The 16,558-nt window shown below is 36.0% G+C and overlaps 1 protein-coding gene across 2 annotated transcripts; it reads left to right on the top strand.

Annotated features, from left to right (window-relative positions):
- The first annotated feature begins 7,460 nt into the window (after nucleotides 1–7,460).
- Nucleotides 7,461–12,844, top strand: LOC135770898 (NXPE family member 3-like). 2 transcript variants are annotated; one of them, XM_065280808.1, is made up of 8 exons: nucleotides 7,461–7,578; nucleotides 8,050–8,117; nucleotides 8,401–8,829; nucleotides 8,936–9,351; nucleotides 9,503–9,579; nucleotides 11,131–11,334; nucleotides 11,501–11,838; nucleotides 12,515–12,844. In XM_065280808.1, exons 1-8 carry the CDS (start codon nucleotides 7,569–7,571, stop codon nucleotides 12,707–12,709), a joined length of 1,737 nt encoding a protein of 578 aa, XP_065136880.1. In that variant the 5' UTR covers nucleotides 7,461–7,568; the 3' UTR covers nucleotides 12,710–12,844. The 2 variants fall into 2 exon arrangements, with proteins under 2 accessions (XP_065136880.1, XP_065136878.1); XM_065280806.1 differs by having other exon boundaries at nucleotides 7,461–7,614.
- Nucleotides 12,845–16,558: the final 3,714 nt, after the last annotated feature.

Below are 16,558 nucleotides of genomic sequence, written 5' to 3'. Positions count from 1 at the left end.
CCTTTAGAGCAAAAACATGTTAAAATCACGTGTTAACTCTTTCACCGCCAGCGTTTTTAAAAAAAATTGCCAGCCAGCGCCAGCGTTTTTCATGATTTTCACCAAAGTTTAATGCCTTCCAGAAAATGTTCTTCTTTAAATAAGTAAACATACAATATACCAAATGAAAGAACAGACCCTCTGCTTTCAAACAAAAAAAACCGTTTCATCCTACCTTTAGTGGTTCTTTTGCAATCAGCTTTTGAATATGGGTAGGTTTTTGCAAAAACACCATATTTTGAGCAAAAAGCAAAAATAATTCCATATTTGTGACGGACTTTTCATAGAGATCCCATTCAGAGCGATCTTTAAAACAGACACGGACATGCAGCAGCTTGCCATAGGGCAATACTTCCGGTTTTAAAAAGTTGCGGAAGGGTAATAGCGGTATTGCGGAAAGACGGAAAATCTCGTCATTGGCGGGGAAGCGTTTTCTCTTAATTGACGAGATATCTCGTCAATGGCGGGGAAAGAGTTAACAAGCACTACGTGTTAACGCGTAAAGGGCGATTTATAGTCATGAGTAGGTCCTATGCCGTAGCTACGCGGACCTCAAGCGCTGTGATTGGTCCCCCAGAACCCCTACCGTCAGGTAAAAAAACTGCGTCATAGGTATTTTCGTTTGAGACGGTGAAAACAAAGATGAGCCAAGTTGAGGAGTGATTTAACTCAAACTGCAACATAAATCGCTGTTTATTTACTTCCATCATTGCTGGTCTTCTCAAATTATACACAACAAGTTGCTATTTCTTCTTCGTTTATGGGTTAACTTGCTTAGCTTCTTCTTCTGTGACGACTTCTGCTGCTACTGTGGTTACACGCGTGATTACTGCCAACCAGCGGTTTTGCGTGTGTTTGCACGTCGATGCGGACGGCGACGCAAAAGTATAAATGAAAACCGACGCGGAACCTAAGCCGTCGCAGATACACCGTAGGACCTATGCACGACTATAAATCGCCCTTAAGTGCGTCTAAACGCGTAATTTCTTATGATGGCTGTCACGGAGACCTGTGACAAATGACTTTTATTATGAAAGAACTTTTATTTTGATTTGGACTCGCTACATCAACTCACATACCCTTTACATTCATCTCTGACTTGCGCAAAATATACATCAGTTAACACAAAAAATGTTTGTAGTTCCACCTGTGTGTGTGTGTTGTTTTGAGGCTGATTTGTCCATATCTCTGACTTGTTTATTTATATGAAAAGTTTTTTTTATTCTGTTAAATGCATCCATTTACATATACAAACAGATATACTTACGTATTGGTTCATCATCCCATTCCAAACAGTCAAACCGAGTTCTTCTTCTTCTTCTCTTAATTTTATTGGCGGTTGGCAAACAACTTTCGGGTGCATTTACCGCCACCCACTGATCTGGAGTGTGGACTAAAGATCTATACTAACATTAACTGTTTTAGAGAAAAAAAAAAAAAAATAATAATAATAATAATAATAATAATATATATACTATAATTACACATCATTCTTTTTAATTCCTCAGACTCTATTAATTAATCTTGTTTTTCCTAAATATTTTAATAGGAGATCCCAACTCTTGTCCCCAGGAGACTTTACCAAAATATTACTAATGTCTTGTTCTCCATTTTGCCTTACAGCATTTTTTAACTCTTCTCTCTCTAAATCATACTTCTTGCAATAGAATAAAACATGATCCACTGTTTCTTTTTCTCCACAATATTCACACCTTCCGTTTATATGGTCAAACCGAGTTCTTCTTCTTCTTCTTCTCTTGATTTTATTGGCGGTTGGCAAACAACTTTCGGGTGCATTTACCGCCACCCACTGATCTGGAGTGTGGACTAAAGATCTATACTAACATTAACTGTTTTAGAGAAAAAAAAAACAAAACAAAAAAAAAACAAAACAATAATAATAATATATATACTATAATTACACATCATTCTTTTTAATTCCTCAGACTCTATTAATTAATCTTGTTTTTCCCAAATATTTTAATAGGAGATCCCAACTCTTGTCCCCAGGAGACTTTACCAAAATATTACTAATGTCTTGTTCTCCATTTTGCCTTACAGCATTTTTTAACTCTTCTCTCTCTAAATCATACTTCTTGCAATAGAATAAAACATGATCCACTGTTTCTTTTTCTCCACAATATTCACACCTTCCGTTTATATGGTCAAACCGAGTTCTTCTTCTTCTTCTTCTCTTGATTTTATTGGCGGTTGGCAAACAACTTTCGGGTGCATTTACCGCCACCCACTGATCTGGAGTGTGGACTAAAGATCTATACTAACATTAACTGTTTTAGAGAAAAAAAACAAAACAAAAAAAAAACAAAACAATAATAATAATATATATACTATAATTACACATCATTCTTTTTAATTCCTCAGACTCTATTAATTAATCTTGTTTTTCCCAAATATTTTAATAGGAGATCCCAACTCTTGTCCCCAGGAGACTTTACCAAAATATTACTAATGTCTTGTTCTCCATTTTGCCTTACAGCATTTTTTAACTCTTCTCTCTCTAAATCATACTTCTTGCAATAGAATAAAACATGATCCACTGTTTCTTTTTCTCCACAATATTCACACCTTCCGTTTATATGGTCAAACCGAGTTCTTCTTCTTCTTCTTCTCTTGATTTTATTGGCGGTTGGCAAACAACTTTCGGGTGCATTTACCGCCACCCACTGATCTGGAGTGTGGACTAAAGATCTATACTAACATTAACTGTTTTAGAGAAAAAAAAAAAAAAAACAAAAAAAAAACAAAACAATAATAATAATATATATACTATAATTACACATCATTCTTTTTAATTCCTCAGACTCTATTAATTAATCTTGTTTTTCCCAAATATTTTAATAGGAGATCCCAACTCTTGTCCCCAGGAGACTTTACCAAAATATTACTAATGTCTTGTTCTCCATTTTGCCTTACAGCATTTTTTAACTCTTCTCTCTCTAAATCATACTTCTTGCAATAGAATAAAACATGATCCACTGTTTCTTTTTCTCCACAATATTCACACCTTCCGTTTATATGGTCAAACCGAGTTACATTCTTTTCTGCCATTTTGTTTATCCCGTTCCCGCCACTAGAAGGCGCAGTTCAACTGATAAATTGAACAGGGGGAGTTTTGCCACAGTTGACTATGAAATTGAGGGAATTTATATGTGTAATATTGTTTTACATAATTTTTTCCCTAACTAAATGTTTATGTAATTTGTATATTATAAGATGTTTTTCATTTGCATTTGCAATGTATTTGTTTGAGTTTGTTAATTTTCTATGTTACCTTTTCCTTTATTTTTGGTTTAGTCCTATTAAGTGGCTTAGCCTATTTAAAGGCTTCAGGCAGCATTGTTTAGGGCTCGTTGAGTGAGTCAGTATACCTGAAACTTCTGTGTGTTGCATTGTATTGGACCAATTTATTGGTTTAGCCTTTCACTTGAAAATATTTTACACAGCCTTTTGTGAATACATTTTTGGATATTTTGTCTCAACCTTTTTTTTGTTTTTTTTTTCTACTGTAAATAAGGACTTGTAAATATCACCAGCACTTTATTGGAAACTGTCTCTACACTCTACATTGTAAATAAACACCTTTCCGTCACCCAGTTACCAGCCTCCACCCCTTTGGTACATCCAGGTCAGTGTGGCTAAACTGTTTAGGCAGCTTTGGACCCTCATTCAGTTTGAGTACATTGACCAAGTTAACAATGGCACGTTAGAAATCATGGACATGGAGCTTTACCACCATCTAGTGGTGTGGCGAATCTGTCATAAATACACAGAACAGACACAGATAGATAGGATTGTAAATTGAATTATTTTATCCTAAATATATATTTTTTTAAAGTAATTAACAGTGAATAATGATCATAAATAGGTTACAGCTTGGAGTATATATAATAATTATAGTATAATTTAATGTTGTTGAAAATGACTTTGTTAGCTTTGTGAATTAGGCAATGGTCCCAATTTCTATTTCCTTTGTGTCTAATGTCTTGTTCTTTTAGCACCTGCCTATAGAAAGAATAGAGGTGTTAAATGATGACACCGGGCTTGACATTAACTTTTTGAGGAACTTGTCCTTCGGCACATAAAAGTACATTTATGTTTCACTTGTCCATGCACAAAAGTCACTTGTCCGCAAGGACGCCTTAATGCTGAAGCCTAGGGGCCTCCCATGTTCGAGTTCATGATGAGCTGAAAAGGTCTCATTGTTTTGTAACTTGTCAGGTTTTCTGACAATCACTCTAATTGCACGTTACATGGCAGCTGATTTTTCTATTCCGCGTAATATAATTAAAGTGCGTGTGGTCAACTTGGCATTGCTGCATGTTAGACTGAGTGTGACAGAGAAACGGGAAATAATCCACCAACAAATGAAAGAGTAATTTCTGAAATAATAATAAGCACCACCTCGAGGTGCAGGTCTCTCTAGCGTTCGCGCTCGCTCTCTGTGCTTGTGCAGCTGCTGAGTCTCTGGCACGCAGAAGTTTCTCAACTGTTATAGACCCAAACCAAACAGTTATAGAAGTGCACAGAACAGACTCGATAACAGCTGAGTAAAACTGTGCCGCCAAATAAAGAAAGGAGTTCCCTCACAAAATGCTGTCAGTTGTTATAAAGTTTAAGTTTACTCGCGTTTATATCAGTGACGCGTGTGCAGCTGGAGCGATGTAGTTTGACGCAACGTTAGCTCACAGCACACACATCTGTTGGTTTAGAAGAACGAGAAAGAGACGCAACGGTAAAGGTGCAAGTCTAAGAAAGTAAAGAGCGACAAGACCATCTCAAATGATCATCCCCTGATAGCACCGTTCATATTTATAATCTCTTTATCTAAAGATATTATATACAGGTATGTTCCCTGTCTGTTTTGTGCATACTTGTTCGTTTTACATATGCATAAATACAAAATACAATGCATACTATATCTTCAATAGCACAAAAAATTTATAACTGATTAAAAAACAAGATGCTGTCTATATCTTTAGTGCATTTTCACTTTAACACTAACTTTTAACTTATTATTTTTAAAACTGTGGTGAGCATTTAGTTAGTGAGTGGCAATGAATTTTCTGCAAATTTATATATTTTAAAACCAATAAAAACATAAAGCTTATCAACAAATATACTTTCACACATTTTAGTTTTATAATCACCACAAGTGGCTGTGTGTGGTTGTTAAAGGGGGGGTTTAATGGTATTTCAAGCATTCTGACTTATTAACACAGTTATAGAGTTGTTTCCTCATGCTAAATGTAGGCAAAGTGTCAAAAATGCAGTTGGGCGTGTTTCAGAGTATTTCTGTGCCGAATGCACTTCGCCAGGGTTCGTACAAGTTTCGGCTAATTTTTTTCGATTACGGTTCTAACTGACGTTTCAGGGGTTTTCGATACGTATCACTTCTTTATATGGGCTTCCGCCGGAAAACTTCCCCTGGAAAACCCCGCCCAGCCGTCAGTCAGCGGGAGACGCTAGAGCTTGCTAACAGCTTATCACGCCACTCAGCTTTGTTTAATTTCAAAAGTCAACAATGGCACAACAAGAAGTGTGTTTTTGGATGTAAGGAGAAGACATCCAGCCTTATGGAAACAATGGATATAGTTTATTATCCGGATTAGCAGCGGAGTTTTGCGTGTGTGTGTTTGATGCGGTGGATTTTCATGACGAGTTACACGCGGTAAGTAAGACTTCTGTATTATGTTGGAAATAGGCGCGTGTATATTATATAAATGACACGAACATGTTGTGAATCATAAGTTAAAACAGTGTTGTATAGTGTTGCATGACTCGTACTCGCTCCTCCCGTGTTATAACTCCTCCTTCTTCATTTTTTCGTACGTTATCGGAAAGATTCGGTAAAGCTAATCTTTCTTTTATAAATCTGATTAAACTAAAGACTCTTCAGAGATATAAAGGATGTCATACTACTCCATAGGTACTCCAGATTAATATCAGAAATGCAGAAACAGCGTGTGTTACGTGAGCTTTAAATAAAGTGTCTTGTGTTTATGCTCAAGTGGGCTCAGTGATATGTTAATAACAATATTGTAGGGGGCCAGCAGTTACACTGGGGTGGCACATAAAATCTTTATCATCCAACTCTAAAATACTATTAAGTATTATAGGTGAGTTACACTAAAGGGACTTATTTCCCGATAACTACCGGCTGCCTCTACATTATCCCGCTTATTACACGGCTACTTGCCACATAAGAAAAAAAACTGGACATGAATATGAATTTGAAACATTTTATTGGCATATTTGTTTTAAATTAACATTTTATCCTTCCGCGAAACTTTGCACAGATGCATAAAATGATCGTAATACCTTATTAAGATCCTCTGCGTCATACTTGTCTGTCTCCATTTTTTCTGTTTTAGCCAGTCTTTGAGAAGTTTTAATGCCCATTCTGTATTTTTTTGTGTGTTGGCTTCGTAGCTGTCATGCTCTATTTTGTCAAGTTCAGTCTCAGTAAGCTCTCTGTGTCTTGTCGTTGTTCGTTCTTCTATCCACTGTTTAAATGTTTTTTTTTCCGAACATGTTAAAATTAATGTCAACATTTTGTGGTTGTCCAGTGTTTGTCACAAGATGGCCCCAAACAGTAATCTTTATTGGTACAAGTAGTACCGGCTATGCGTTATTATTTGAAAAGAACGAACAAATGCAAATGTCTCAACTGACCAATCAGAATCAAGCATTCCAGAGAGCCGTGTAATAATCTTAATTAAAATGAATTGAGATTAACATACAATTTATGGTCACAATTCAACCTCATGTTTTTTTAAACTATTTAATCAAATAAAACTTTTGAAATTTACTTTGAAACCAGAATTTATATCTCCCATTGCAGAAAAAACTATAGAAACAAGAAAATCATGTGAATTTTGTTGGCCACTGAAATGTATTTTACTAAGATTCATTTGGCTGCTTCTTGCTACTCTTTCTATAGAAGCAATGCTTGAAATGTGTAGTTTGTGAATCATGAAGCCGGTATTTACAACAAATAAATTCATTCTAAAATAAATTATTCTAAATTTAAACATTCTGACCATATTTTGTCACTAACAAGCTCATTTTAATGTGAATTTGAAATTTGTTTAGATAGTTGCTCCAATTTACAGCAGACTCTTTACTGGGCTGGGCCAGACAGATAAATCATTTCTTCTGTTCTGTTGTTTATTGATAGTGTTATACAATAAATAAAAAAGTGGTGAATTTTTATCCAAGGGATGCTTTCAAAAATGTTTTGCTCGCAGGTTGAAAAGACATGATGACGCAGATTTCAATGTCATTGAGAAGTAATGTGATTGAAGTTGAAATGATAACGGTAATGGCAACCTGGTTTAAAAATATGTATGTGTGCGCATGTGCAGGCGCGTTATAGCGTAGTGTTTGTCATGGTGGCAGCATGTCACATTGAGAGCTGTAACTTAAATAAAGAAATCAAAGTTGCCTTTTAAATGCTCAATTGTTTCTTTTAAGGGACTCACAAATCTAAAACAGAAGTAACGATTCACATGAAGTCAGGTAACACAATGAATCTTAAAACATACGGATTATACAGTAAGTTATTCAAAATACTTAAATAACATTTTAGAAATGAAATTGATAGAACAGTATTAGCCTAGGTAATTTTGCGGGCTTTTTTAAATAAGATCACGATGAATCAAGTCGTACTGCTAACCAGATGCCTTACGGCAAATAATATATTTTATTTTGGTATACGTAAAATATTTTAAAGTACTTTGTACTTTCTTAAATCCTACACTTCTCGCTTTGGTTTCCTGTCCGCATATTTTTTTTCATATTGATATTTCATACGGTTCAAAAAGTGTTTATTTTTCCAGGCTATTTTAATTTTACCATTAATTTTCGTAACAATACGATTTTAAACTCCCAATTATCATTGAATGTTTTCTTTATTTTAAAGTGTCTTAAATTATTTTGAAATATCGTAACAAATCTATTTATGTCAATGACACATTTCTCATTTCACAGTTCAAAGGGATAGACCATTTTTAAAGATGTTGTTTACTGGCCTGTGCCTTGGAATTACAGGATTTCTGGTGAGTCTAGAAATGAGTTGTCTTTAAAATGTCCGACTTATAAAGTTCATGTCATATCATTTAGATGTATCGTATTCAGTCATTTGTTTTCGTACATATCTTTGGAACTAAGCAACGTTGCTTTTTTCGTTTTTAAATAGAAATACATGTTGCCATTATTTATTTTTCATTTCCACTGTTAATTAATAATTATTCTTAAATGTGTGATGAATGAAAGCTCTGAGAGCTTTCATGACAAGAACCGTATGTTAAACATTCTAACTTTTGGTATTTAACCTTGCAGGTTTTATGGAATTACGTGGGAAGTAAAGAAGAGAAACCTTTAACCAGCTTTTTATTTCAGCCCTTTGCAAAACTTTACAACTCCAGAAATCCCTCCACCTCTCCTGCAGATGTTCAGCTAGATATCAATTCAGAAGACTCAGAGTCAAATTCAAGTTCATTTTACTCTGAATTTGGAATCAGTTTAGAAAGTTACTCCAGTTTACAGCAGACTCTTTACTGGGCTGAACCAGACACACTAATCACAAATGTGTCTATGAGTACAAGTCCAGATCACTCCACTTTCATCATTCAGAACCTGAAAGACAGCTACCAAATAGGGGAGGAGCTTTGTGTTACTATCCATGCCAGAGACTTTAACAATAAATCTAAACGTTATGGAGGGGATTTCTTTCAAGCAAAGCTGTTCTCATCCAAAAGTCCCCAACAGGTACTGTATCTCTTACAGGTCTGCTGTATCAGTGATGTTTACTGAGTATCTTTATCAAATCTCTCTGGAAATTAATTTAAGAATTAAACATGTTTTTCTGTCACAGGCCAGTGTGTTTGGGGAGGTGGTGGATTTGCTCAATGGCTCCTACTCTGTGCGTTTTCTTCTGCCGTGGGTTGGAGAGGCACAGGTGGCCGTGCGTCTGATCCACTCCAGTGAAGCTGTGCAGGTCCTCAAGCATCACAGAGACACAGACTCTGACAGAGTTTTCTATAATGGATATTTTGAAGGACCGGGACCGAATGGGACAAGGTTGACGGAAATCGTGAATTGTAATGTGAAGTGGGACAAGAATGGACTGGAGAGGATGGGGACTGGAGATTGTTGCTGTGATTACAAAGATTCTCGCAGTGGAGAAGAATGGCGCTGCCAGAGACCAAAATCCTTACCATGCAGCGCTCGTCTGTATCACTCTATGGGCGGGTATAACAGACGTGTGACTGGCAAACAAGCAATGTTAATGTGAGAAAAAATAAACTTTACTTTCATTTTTGCATTGAAAGTGCATCCTATTTAGCATTTTTAGTCATTAATTAGTTTATTGTTTGAACACTGTTTAGTTTATAAAAACCATGTAGTTTGAAAAAACAAATAGTAATTTTAATTTTTACAGGAAGCAAACCAACAAAGGCATCAATGGACAAAGAACAAAAATCAAGATTCTTCCTTCCAATGGAACAGTGGGAATTGGTATGTTAGCCTTTTATTACTGATTTAATACTTTACACTGCCTGCAACATAACTTAGTTTAGGTAATACACATGGCTGCTTTAAACAGGAGATTTAAAACCTCTTCTTGTAACACCAGAGCTTACATAGGGTCCACCTTGATGGAAAAGCCCCAATCAGCCTGGTGGGATAAACGGTGAACTGCATCCTGTGCACATACTGTAGTAAAAAGGAGCCAATTTTTTGATAAACTTGGTTGAATATTATATCCCCCTAATGTGCTACATTTATTATTTGGCACGCTTAAGCTCTAATGACTTTTTGTTAAGTAGTTAGAGCTTAGAGAATTTGGTAATGAAAATCCACATTATTATTATTTTTATTTATTTAAATTAAGATCCCCATTAGCTACTCCATAAAGAAGCAGCTATTCTTCCTGGGGTCTTACAATATTACCAACATATTAACATCAACGCTTTACAACAATAAAGACAAATACAGAAGTGATCACAACATTATCTAAATCATCTAAACTCCACACACGCATGCACGCACGCACGCACGCACACACACACACACACACACACACACACACAACATAACATAACCATATAACAATATTACAATATAAGCTCTACTATGTTCAAAATATCATAACTTATTGTGTAAAATATAATAATGACATCACAATATGCTGAATTAAAGCCGTTTCTCAATAGGCGTTCTTGTCTGTACTTGTGTTCTTGTGGACTTGTGAAACGTCATCAGTCGCGGCCCAAGTACTGTTCCAATTCAAAGTTCGCATCAAGCCCAAGTTCACATAAAATCCCCGGATGTGTTCTTGATCCGCCCATTTTATCGAGGATGCATCAGAGGAGACTTGTGTGGACTTATGAGAGCGAAGTTTCCCAGAATGCATTTCGCGTCAGGAGTTCGTTCTTCCGAGTCTGAACTTGCAAGTTCGAACTACGAAGGACACAAGTCCGAGTTCGGCGTACTTGGTTTTGAGAAACGGCTTAAGTGTTATTCACCATACTTCCTTAAGACTTCAAAATAATAAATATATGTGGGAGAATATAGGCAGAATTTATGACAAATAGAAATATTAAAGTAAGAATATGAAAGACATGTCAAATATATTCCAGATTGTAACTCCACAGGGGAGTGTATTAAGCACATTAATTTTTTTTCTATAATGATCAATGATGTTTTTGATCAAGTCCATCAAGATAAATCTCTTTTTGCAGATGACAGGGCTCTCTGAAAAAGGGGAAGGAATATTTTGTTTGTTAATAGGTAATTGCAAGAAGCAATTAGATAAAATACAAGCCCAAGCTATGACATAGTGTTGTGGAGCAGTTTATTTAGATGCGCAGACGCTGCATGTGCGCTCCCCTGTGTCATTTTTTTTTTTTTTTTGATGCAGCGTTTAGTTCCCTCGAATGGAAACTAGTTTAATTTTTAGCTTCTTCACATTATCAGTTTCAATTGTAAATTGTAGATGCATTTCGATTACTAAACCCATTTGATTACAATTTCAACTTCATGTCACTATTTTACTTTATCCTGCAGATGTAACACAGAAATGTCATCCTGGTTTGCACACACCAGTTCCAGCTGGGTTTTACCTGAATGATGTTTGGACGTCCTTTGTGTGCAGCACCCGTCATTTTACTACCCAAACAACAACACAGTGCCTGAAAGACAAACACATCTTTATGATGGGAGACTCTACCTTGAGACAGTGGTTTGAGTTCTTGCTGAAAACAGTACCAAGTGAGATAGATAGTTTCTCCATATAAATTGGAAGCATTGAGTGTGGGTTTACTAATTCGGAAGGATTAGAGTTTAATCAATTAATTCAGGTTTATAAGTCGATACTACAAGACATCTATAGATACAAAAATTTGGGAATCTTCATTGTTGGTGTTTCTCACTGCAGCCTTGAAGCGGATGAACCTGCATGTTGAATATCAGACAGGTCCTCTTCTAGCAGTGGATGTGGAGAACAACATTGACTTACACTGGAGGGCTCACGGTCTTCCTCTGCGCTGTCGGAAAACTAAAGTTTCTAATCTGCACTACGTCAGTAATGAGATTGATGATCTGACTGGAGGACCTCACACTGTTATTGTCTTTAATCTGGGACCACACTTCACAACATATCCTCTGGATTTCTTCACCCACAGAGTGTTGAGGGTCCGCAAAGCTGTGCTAGATTTGTTACAGCGGGCACCAGACACTACCGTTATAATCAAGACTGTAAACACCGGCTATAAGGTAAAAAGAGAAACTCAAAAAACTTACAGAGAAACATGCATATTGATTAAATTAAATTAAATTTAAAAAATAAAATGCACACACACACACACACACACACACACACACACACACACACACACACACACACACACACACACACACACACACACACAGACACACACACACAGGTTTCCATGTTTTGTGGGGGGACATTCCATAGACATAATGCATTTTATACATTTTCAAGAAACATCATTCTGTTTGATTTATAAGCTTGTTTCCTCATGGGGACCTCAAAATGTCCCCACAAGGTCACAAAAATACTGCACTGTAAAAAATACTTTGCTGCCTTAAAAATTTTTGTTGAATCAACTCAGATTTACAAGTCATTTCATCTTACTATTATTTATCTTGACTAAAGATGAGTTTTTATAACTACAGGTGAGTTGTTATAACTTATAAAATTAAGTTGACTATATTTTATAAGTTATGACAACTCATCTCTGTTGACATGACTTGTAAATCTGAGTTGATTTAACAAAAAAATTTAAGGCAGCAAAGTATTTTTCACAGTGTCGTATTCCTATCTTCCCGCAACGTGATAATTACCAGGTACACACACATACACACAGTATGCATGCATATGTATGTGTATAGTATATTGTGCCTAAGGTGATTTCTGTCTTTCTAATAGGATGTGTTTGGCAGTGACTGGTATTCTTTGCAGTTGGACAGAATCCTGCGGTGGACTTTTCAGGATGTTGGTGTTTATATTTTGGATGTTTGGCAAATGACAGCCTGTCACTACAACAAAGAGAACATTCATCCAGGTCCTGTCATCATCAAAAATGAAATGGACATATTTCTGTCTTTCGTGTGCCCTAAATGATTTTGTCAAACGCAACAAGGAGGTTAAATCAACAGTCATGTTTTCCATGTACTGTTTTAATTATTATTTATTTATATATTTAATGTATTAAACATGGTTATAAGTTTGTCAAAAACATGATAAATAGTGGCAGAAACTGCTAAGGGTTGCAAATAAATGACAAAATATTGAAAAAAATCTGAAAAGGCTCTTCATTTTCAATTCGAAAACAGCTTTAATTATAATTAGATTTCTAGACCCACTAGTGACAGTGAATTCTTTTTTAGATTTGATCTTTAATACACTTTATATGTAATGTAAACATTTAGATTTTTTGGATATAGCCTAAATATTATGTAGCCCAAAAATAAAACTGCAAATACAGTGAATTATAGTAAAGTAGTTTATCCTAAAAAAAGGAAAGATTGGGTATCATTCACTAAGCATGCGTATGCACAAATTTGTTTCAGACGTTTTACCTTACAAATCATGATTCAACAAAAACTTTCATACTTAAATTTATTTTAAATGTTTGCAAAAACGTAAGAACAGCTTAGACTACACATACATACGCAATAATCATGAACAAGGAAAAAATATATAACACAGATATTTAATGTAGGGTTCTCTTTCCTTGTTCGTGATTATTTCGCACGTATGGTCGAAGTTGATCTTAAGTTTTTGAAACATTTAAAGAAATTTCAGTATGAAAGTTTTTGTTGATTCTTGATTTGTTAGTTAAAACGTCCGAACACACATTTCACGAACAAATTCCTGTGTACCCATGCTTGGTGAATGAGACCCATTGACTTCGGTAACATTATTTAATAATTTTAAATAAAAATAAAAATCTGTTATCATTTACTCACTCTCATGTTGTTAGAAACCTGTATGCACTTCTTTGTTCTGATGAACACAAAGAAAAATATTTTAAGAAGGTTTGTAATCAAAACCAATCAGAGGGCTTGTCCTCCAGTATTGTTTAATTTGACTTTACAAGTGTTGTTATATTTTTCGAGAGGTGCATGTCAGACTCCAAGCACGCATCATTTTCTGTTGACAATGATTAACCCAACGCGTTATTTATAGAGCACTTATTAAAATCTGCGGGTGTTCACCAAAATGCTTTACCTCTGAGATACTAATATGTATTTTTGAGGTACTAATAAGCTCTCTTTGGTCCCAGTATGTACCTCTGAGGTACTAAAATGAAATCCTTGGGTGCAAAGCTGTACTTTTTGAAAGGGTACAGCCCCAGTGACGGAAAAGGTACAGTTTTGTACCTTTATTTCTGAGAGTGTGGGTGCGTTTGTTGCAATGGAATGTTCTATTAAGTTTCGTCTTTTGGTACTTTTATACTCTTTGCAGACACTTAAAATACTCCTAAAAGTAGCTCTCATATGGAGTTATATGCCAAACTGTACAAATACTGTACAGTGGATATAAAAAGTCTACGCACCCCTGTTAAAATGGCATGTTTTTGTGATTTATAAAATGAAACCAAGATGAATCATTTCAGAACCTGTTCCATCTTTATTGTGAAATTGGAACCTATGTATTAAAGTGAATAAGAATAGGAATAATTCACTTGATAAAATGAAAAATAATTTTTTTTTACAATAATTTGAATGCAAAAGTGTGCACACCCTTTTACAATAGAGATTGTGGCAGTGTTCAGAAGCAACCAATCACATTAAGACTTAATTAAATATTAAGTAGTTCATACCTGTCATCAATTAAAATTACTATTTAACTATTAATGAAGTGTGCCTGGTCCTAAATGATTTTTTTCTGAGTATCATCCAACTGAAAACCCCATTGGCTGTATAGATCCTTTTACTGTTTGTAAACAATGATGACGTGGCAGCGTATGCGCGCACATTTAGGCAACGGAAGTATGGCAAGAATCAGCAGTGAAGCAACAAACAGAGAAAGTTTTTTTTTTTAAAGTTGACTTTATCAACTTTTTCAACACAGCTATCCAATGTTGAAAAATATAAATCAACAGAGGGTTACAAAACATTTCCAAGACACTGAATATACCATGGAGTACTGTAAAAACAATAATCAACAAGTGGAGAAAATATGGCACAACATTGACATTACTAAGACCAGGGCATCCATCTTAAATTGATGAGAAAACCAAGAAAACGATGGTAAGGGAGGCTGCCAAGAGGCCTACAGCAACATTAAAAGAATTGTAACAATATCTGGCAAGTACTGGTAGCTCCCTACATGTGACAAAAATCTCCAGAATTCTTAATGTTTGGGCGGCTATTAGCATTTTTTTTTTACCAAAATATCATCATATCCATCTAAACTTTGTAAAAACAAATATTTCTTTATCCCAAATCCATGCGGAATAATGTTAATGTAATATAGTCTATTATTGAGACCAAAGTTGAACTTGGGCCGTTATACCAAATTATATATTTGGTGCAATAAAACCCACAGCACATCACCAAATTAACACCATGCCACACAGTAAAGCATGAAGGTGACAGCATCATACTTTGTGGCTGCTTTTCTTCAGCTGGAACTGGGGTTTTTAATTAGGGTGGATGGAATAATGAATAGCTCCAATTACCCGTCAATTTTGGCCCAAAACACTTAATATGAAGAAAAAAAAATCACCTTACAGCATAAAAATGACACAAAACACAACTCAAATCTACAAAGGAATTACTTCACCAAAACAAGATCAAGGTTTGGGAATGGCCCAGCTAGATCTAAATCTTATCCAAAATCTATGGGGTGATCTGAAGAGGGCTGTGCACAGGAGACACCCAACCAATTTGACAGAGTTAGAATGCTTTTGCAAGGAGAAATGGCAAAATATTGCAAATTCAAGATGAAATTGATTGACACATACCCATTAAGATTGAATGCTGTGATAAAATCTAAAGGTGCTTAAACTAAGGGCGTTTTCACATTAGCACTTTTGGTGCGCATCCGGATTCGATTGACATCAGAGTTCGGTAGATTTGGATGATGTGAACGCTGTCTTCCGAACTCGGGTGCGCACCCGTGAAACGTACTCGAGTCCGCTTAAAAAGAGTGGTCTGGGGTCCGGTTCATGTGAACTCCAGATCGGTTCACTGCTGATGTGAGCGCAATGGTACCAAATCGCGGAAGTGAACCGCTGTTAATTACGTAATATATGGAATGTCCCACCAAAACAGACGTGTGTGTTTGTGTGCGTGCACTTTCCTTGACAACAAAATGCATAGAATGCTTGCTTGACTTTTGTTCTTATTTTTTAAACCTTGGGTTTTGTTTTCAAAGAAATAATACAGAAACGCACTTGCGTCTGTCTGCCCCAAACATACTAAAGTCATTTCGATGACAACGGGCTGTCCGCCGACGTCAATTTTTGCGGAGGCATTCAGAAATCATCTCTCTGCTTGCAGTTCGTCAATCACGCTTGTCGTCTTCTCGTTTACAGCGGTTGCCAAGCAACATGAGAACGCGCCGGCTGCAGCTTGATGATGCAAGCGTACCGGGGTTCGGATGCAAAACTAATATGTGAACACAGTCCATGGGGGGCATGGGGAGGGGAGAGCAATCGAACCCGGGTTTGGATTAGGCAATCGCACCAAATGTGAAACCGCCCTAAGTTTTAGTTTAAGGGTGTGCACACTTACACTGTCAGAAAAAAAGGTACAAAGTTGTTCCTTTTTCTGTCGCTGGGGTGGTACCCTAAAAGGTACCTTTTTGTACCTTTATGGGTATAAAACACATTGAAATGTTGTCCCTTATGGGGTAAAATATTATACTCCAAGGACCTTTTGTGTACCTTAAGGAACAATTTCGTACCAGTTAAATGTTAGGGGTACAAAACAGTTAACTGTACCTTTAAGGAACAGAAAT

Source organism: Paramisgurnus dabryanus, chromosome 8, assembly GCF_030506205.2.
Source record: "Paramisgurnus dabryanus chromosome 8, PD_genome_1.1, whole genome shotgun sequence".
Taxonomy (NCBI): domain Eukaryota; kingdom Metazoa; phylum Chordata; class Actinopteri; order Cypriniformes; family Cobitidae; genus Paramisgurnus; species Paramisgurnus dabryanus.
The sequence above is the reverse complement of the archived record's forward strand: the minus strand, read 5'-3'. Positions and strand labels throughout refer to the sequence as shown.

What these genes read in the sequence shown, in the direction of transcription:
- LOC135770898 (XM_065280806.1), top strand. Translation starts at nt 7,569, where the DNA reads ATGAAGTCAGGTAACACAATGAATCTTAAAACATACGGATTATACA. An exon ending in CAATGGAACAGTGGGAATTG is followed by an intron (nt 9,580 to 11,130) that starts GTATGTTAGCCT and finishes TTTATCCTGCAG; the next exon opens with ATGTAACACAGAAATGTCAT. An exon ending in CTGTAAACACCGGCTATAAG is followed by an intron (nt 11,839 to 12,514) that starts GTAAAAAGAGAA and finishes TCTTTCTAATAG; the next exon opens with GATGTGTTTGGCAGTGACTG.